We start from the raw sequence: 6,000 nt of genomic DNA, 5'->3' as shown, positions 1-6,000 counted from the left end.
GACTTTTGCTATTTGTGCTAGATGTCAAGTACATGCAGAAGGTGGTGCGTGGCTTTGGGCTAGAGCACAGTCTTTTAACTCTTAAACTTCTCGTACCCAGATCCAGTACCAAAGACAGAATAAATTGCCTTACAAGGAAGGGCTGTGTGTGCTTGGACATATATTGTGGATTCAATAGATGCCTGCAAAATATGCCTACAGTGCAGTTTGGCTTTTTTCCCCGTTTCTGAGCCTGCACATTACTCTGGCATCAACGTCAGGAGATTTAGAAACCTGTTTTTCTTTTAAAATAAACTGGGTCCTCACAGAAAGCCCAATTCTGCAAGCTGTGTGTTTTCTGCACAAATGGCGAAAAAAATTTCGGGGGGGGGGGCAGAATAAACATTGCCCTGGCTAAAATCAGTGCTACACTAGAGTCCACAGTTTAACAACATATACTATTACAGGATTGTTAAAGCCTCTATGGAGAAGGCAAGCAAATGTAGTCCTAGGTCAGCAGCGGAAACAGGCTTTTTTTAAAACAAAAAACAAGAGCCACTGGTGAGCTACTCTGCACTGCTGGAGTTCCGCTTTGTAGGGTCATGCATGTTATAGCCCTCATCAAAACAAGGATACTTAACCCGCCCCCCCAATTTTTAAAGAATATGTAAATGGGCGATCTCAAACTATAGCACACTCAGTCACTCAAGTCCACTGATTTAAAAGTATCAACTCACAGTCATATTCCAAGTAGATCTACTACAAATCGGCATAATTCACATTTCTATTGATGAAAGTCCATCTAGTTCAACGCCCCCTGCAATGCAGGAATCTTGCCCAACGTAGAGCTCAAATCCATGACCCAAGACCAGGAGTCTCAAGCTCTACCAACTGAGCTATCCTGGGACTTAGTTATCACCCAAGGCATTGCTTTTTAAAAAAGGTAATGACATTTTCCGCCTTCCTTATCTTTAAGCCCATGACTATTCAGCCTGTATTCATTCAACTAGTGTCCAGACATTACCAATAGTAGTTTGGTGTTTAACTTCCCTCTCTCAGAAGAGGGAGTGGCCCTGGGGTTGCAGTCCTGGCCACATGTGCCACTCAGCAAAGCTAACCTGCTTTTCTAGCCCAGCAATGCTTCAGAGGGCTGGACGTGGACGTCAATCACAGCGGCTGAAAATCCTGAAGCACCACTTTAGCTAATGGGGCCTCTCGCTGTCACCGTGCAGCCGGAGAACAATTTCTGTTCTCACCCTGAAGCAAAGTTCTTAACCCGAGGTACTATTTCTGGGTTAGCAGAGTCTGTAACCTGAAGTGTCTGTAAACCTGAAGCGTCTGTAAACCTGAAGCATCTGTAAGCTGAGGTACCACTGTATTACTCAATGAGAGTAGGGGATGAGATGCAGCTGAGATCCACAAAATGACGACTTCTTTTGAAGATGAAGGGGAAAGTGCAAGTGGGTCAGAGCAAAAAAAGAAAAGAATGTACAGTGGTACCTTGGGTTACATACGCTTCAGGTTACATATGCTTCAGATTACAGACTCTGCTAACCCAGAAATAGTGCTTCAGGTTAAGAACGTTGCTTCAGGATGAGAACAGAAATCACGTGCTGGCAGCGTGGCAGCAGCAGGAGGCCCCATTAGCTAAAGTGGTGCTTCAGGTTAAGAACAGTTTCAGGTTAAGAACGGACCTCCAGAACGAATTAAGTACTTAACCCGAGGTACCACTGTATAGACAGGAAACACCACTGAGAACACTGCCAACAAACTGAGGAAGAGCAGTAGCAGGAGAAAAGCTTAGCAAGAGGCAGCAATTTTCTCTCTGCCAAATGATGCATCTAATTGGATACAGAGGCAAAAAAAAAAAAAAAAAGGATTGCAGAACTCCAGAAGGACCACTCCAAACAGAATGAATGGAGAGTAAAAAGGCAAATGGAAGTCAATGTAAACAAGGGTTGAGTGATGTTGGGGCCAAAAAAATCTAAACTTCACATATACTATTGAGCTGAACTGGAAGTGACAAGACCAGGAATGAGATCTTGGGGTCATGGTAGATAGTTTGATGAAGATGTCAACCCAGTGTGCAGTGGCTGTGAAAAGACAAGATCCATGCTAGGAATCATTAGGAAAGAAAATCAGAGAACCATAGACTTGGAAGGGACCTTGAGAGTCATCTAGTCCAACCCCCTGAAATGAGATGGAGGGAGAATGGATTCACTGCTGGGTAGTTTAGCAATGATCTCTCTCTGACCCACCCCAGCCACACACACCACAGAAAGGCTGAAGTTATAATGGGGCGGGGGGGACCCAACACAAATTTTATTAATGCAAACAGTGGCTGGGACAGACAATATTGAAGATGCTTGTTCAGTCCAGCCCAGGGATTGAGGCTCTGTTCCATTGACTGTGCCAAAAACACACACCAGCAAAGTCACTTACAGCAACCCCCGCAGAGAAGGGTGGGAGTGTGGCCCTGGCAGGGACTTAGAAGGCACCCATCACATGTAGGCTGCAAACGAATAAACTCTGATGAGGGTGCCTTTCTCAGCATCAGTTCGGGACCATTCCCGGTCACACCACACTCCCAGTTCGACAAAACATGTTGTAAACAGAGGAGTAGTCCTTTGGATAGTTTGCTATGCAGAAGTTGCTAGGCCAAAGCACCACAGAGGTAAAAAATAACTGGGGCCACCATAACTCTGGGGTCTGGGGGAACTGGTCCATAAACTCCTTGCTGGCAAGGAGAACCATTCAGGCACACAAGTCCAGTACAGAAGAAGGAGATTCATTTATATCATCATCCTGTAGAGCAGACTCTGTCCATCGCCAAAAGTAAGGGTTTTAAAAAAATAGTCCCATTAGTTGGGTTGTGTTCCATACCTGAACAGAGCACAGCATTTTGCAGGGTCAGGGGACATAGCAGGTTGGAAGGATCCAGACTTTTCCTCTAAGATTACTTTATTATTTAGTAAGTAAAAGGACTGCAGGGCTTATAGCAATTCCACGTCACTTTCTGCAGTGTCTAGAATAATATACCGTGGCCAGACTAGGAGAGGAGTTAAGGAACACCCAGTCTTAGAAGGGGCAGGTTAAAAAGAAAAAGGAAACACAGCTAGGAAGTGGGAAGAGCCCTTGGGTGGAAAGAGATATTGCCAGACAGACTCTTTCTAAGTAAAAATGCATGGTGGGTTTTGAGGGGAGGGGGAGAGGAATGACCAGAAACAGCACAGAGGAAAATCAGGCCCACTGACTGGGCTGGGTGGGGACAGGGAAGCACATCAAGGGCACATCCTGATCCAAGGTCCTTAGACCGCAGCTTTGGCCCGTGTGGTGTGACATTTTCTACACAGCACGTGCCCGTCCAGGGGGAAACAGCCATTGTCATCTGCTTCGATGGAAAGCGGCTTCCCACAGTCCTGAAATAGAGAGGGAGAAAAGGGAGAATCAACGATATTGAGGCGGCAGAAATGTCAACGAGGGACTGGCAGGAAGGGGAGAAGGGAATTGGCTCACCTCACAACGGTAGCATTTCATGTGGAAGTTCTTCTCCAGGGCTACCACGCGGACGGTCTCATCCTTCCCGGGCTCTGGCATGATGGGCTCAGCACACACCGAGCACCGTGGGGCGTATTTTCTGCAAGCACGTAAGAGGCAGTATGAGGACTCAAACTTTCGGTTTCAACCTTCTAGGCCAGACTTGCCCCGGTCAAGTCCCGAAGGTCCCAGGTGAAGTGGAGGAAGAAGACACAGGAAATGAAAGAGGAGGTCACCCACCTGTGATAGTCGTCCACGCAATGTGGCTGGTTGGCTTTGTCCACAATGAAGGAGGCTCCCTCAAGGGCTTTGTGGCACACCACACAGGTGAAGCACTGAGGGTGGTAGGAATTGCCCGTGGCTCGCAGCATCCTGTCTGTGATCGTTTGCTTGCACACACAACACTTCTCCAGGGTGCCCTGAAGAACAAAAACAGGGTCAGAAATGAAGGAGGCCGGCCCTCCAGAAACAGACCATTTGTGGAGACATGTCAGAGGAAGAGTGGTGCACTCAGTCCCTGAGCTGTGGGGCACAGGCTGCCTCATGAACGTTCCCTACTTTAAGGTGAGACACTGACAAACGTACAGAACAGATATCAATGTATGGGGAAATGATCCATAATGAATGGGGGGGGGATGTTTTAATGTACATTCCCAAAAAACCCCAGAGTCCTTTCTGTTGGGGATAATTCAGACTGAAATTCCCAGGTGTCAAAAAAGGTTATTTAGGTATGCTACTACTGCAGCCTGTGTTTTGTTAGCCCAAAAATGGAAAATGAGCGAGGTCCCAACTAAAGAATAACGCAAAGCTAAGTTGACAGAATATGCACAACTTGCAGGCTTAACATACAGAATAAGAGAACAAGAAGAACATAGGTTTAAAGAGGTTTGGAAAACGTTTACTAAATATATGGGAAATAATTGTGCACAGCTGAAAACGCTGGCAGCGTTAAGATAAATTCAACAGCGTAAATAAGTTTTGATGGATGCAATAATGGAATAGTGATTGGTATAGTTAACCATGGAAAGAGAAGAAGGGAAGCCATTGATATCTTAAGGATGTAAATGGGAGAAAACAGGCAAATTTAAACAATTCTCATCCAACCTCCCCATCTCCCAAAACAATACAGAGCATAATGTCTCTCCAGGATCGCATACTCAAGATCTCTTTTGAAACCCATCAATTGCCCTTTAACAATGTTGAGCAGACCAAGACCGGGCAGCTTAGCAAACAAGAAATCTGTGAAGAAGGCAGCCTTAATCAAATCTTACACCAGCCATGAACTGGGTGTCTTCAGAAGCTGCTGCCCGAGGCAGAGAGCACGACAAGTGTGAGGACACTGGAGGGGGGGGGGGGCTTGCTTGCATGCATAAGCCCCCGTCCACACTTTGAGCTTCTGCATGTTCAGGCAAATGCCTGGTCACACCCACAGTGTACAAGCACACGGTGGTATGTTTGCGACGCCACCGAAAGAGACTGTTGAAGCCAGTTCAGATGTAACTTTTGTGGCACGGAGCCATTGTTGCGTGGCACAGATCCACACTGGGTTGACCTGGTAATGGAGACAAAGACTCCACCGTGAGCTTGGCAACTTCACCGCCCTGGGATCTTTGGATAAAGGGTGGTATATTAAGTGAACAAATAATGATGATTTATTCCCACACTAGGAGACTGGAGTCAAGGGGTTGCGGTGTTCAAAAATGCCGGCATCTCAAGATGAATTGACCCCACCTTGACCACCCGACCCGACTAATACCTGAGGTACCTGAACACGTGAAGAATGGCTGTTTTTAATGAAAGTTGCTTCCTTTCATAATGAACTTCTGAATGGTTTCTTTTGAACAATGTCAGTATAGGAAATAGGGGCAACGTTTTCGTTCGGGAAACTAGCCCAAATAATGAAATTCTGACCAGACGAATTAAAAGAGAAAAAAGTTGAACTTTAGCTGGTTGCCGAAGCAAGATGTGGCGGCCATTTTAAGACATTCCAGAATTCGCTTGGGGAAAACAAGCTGAGGTTGCTGAGGTAACGCCAGAGCATGGCTCCTTCCAAAATGCCCCGATGATTCTGATTGGCCACCCTGCATAGGAGCCAACTCCTAGGGGCTGAGGTCTCTTCGGACCCCCCCCCCCCGCCACAACAAAGTATTTGTCCGTCCCCCCCACAAACATTGATGGGCAGTACCATCGAAATGGTGTGTGTGCACCGTGACTTGTGATTGATTAGGTGGGGCGGAGCTTACCTGTGCCCCGCCCCCATATTTTATTCAAGAAGGCACCCCTGCCCCCCTGCATTTCACTCACCGCATAGCACTCCTCACAGAAGGGCTTTTCGTCCACGTTGTAGAACTGCTGGCCCTGCAGCTGCTTCTCACACTTGAAGCAGGTGAAACACTCCACATGGAAGAGCTTGTCTAGGGCGCGGACAGCCGGCTGCGTCCGCGACAGGGCTTTGTGGCACAGGCCACAAAACTCTGCAGCGGC

At 47.0% G+C, this 6,000-nt stretch overlaps 1 protein-coding gene across 2 annotated transcripts in view; it reads right to left on the bottom strand.

The window, feature by feature from the left end:
* Positions 1–2,263: 2,263 nt before the first annotated feature.
* The window catches only part of ZYX (zyxin), a gene marked incomplete at its 5' end in the record, with an annotated part of 32,265 nt that continues 28,528 nt past the window's right edge, over positions 2,264–6,000 (bottom strand). For both annotated transcript variants that reach the window (XM_083593238.1, XM_083593239.1), the window contains 4 exons: positions 2,264–3,398; positions 3,496–3,616; positions 3,757–3,935; positions 5,821–5,990. In XM_083593238.1, coding sequence (XP_083449364.1) covers positions 3,288–3,398; positions 3,496–3,616; positions 3,757–3,935; positions 5,821–5,990 — 581 coding nt within the window. In that variant the 3' untranslated portion in view covers positions 2,264–3,287. The remainder of the gene's footprint in view (positions 3,399–3,495; positions 3,617–3,756; positions 3,936–5,820; positions 5,991–6,000) is intronic.

This window comes from Podarcis filfolensis (assembly GCF_964270895.1).
Source record: "Podarcis filfolensis genome assembly, chromosome: 17".
NCBI classification, from domain to species: domain Eukaryota; kingdom Metazoa; phylum Chordata; class Lepidosauria; order Squamata; family Lacertidae; genus Podarcis; species Podarcis filfolensis.
This window is presented reverse-complemented; position numbering and strand designations above follow the sequence as displayed.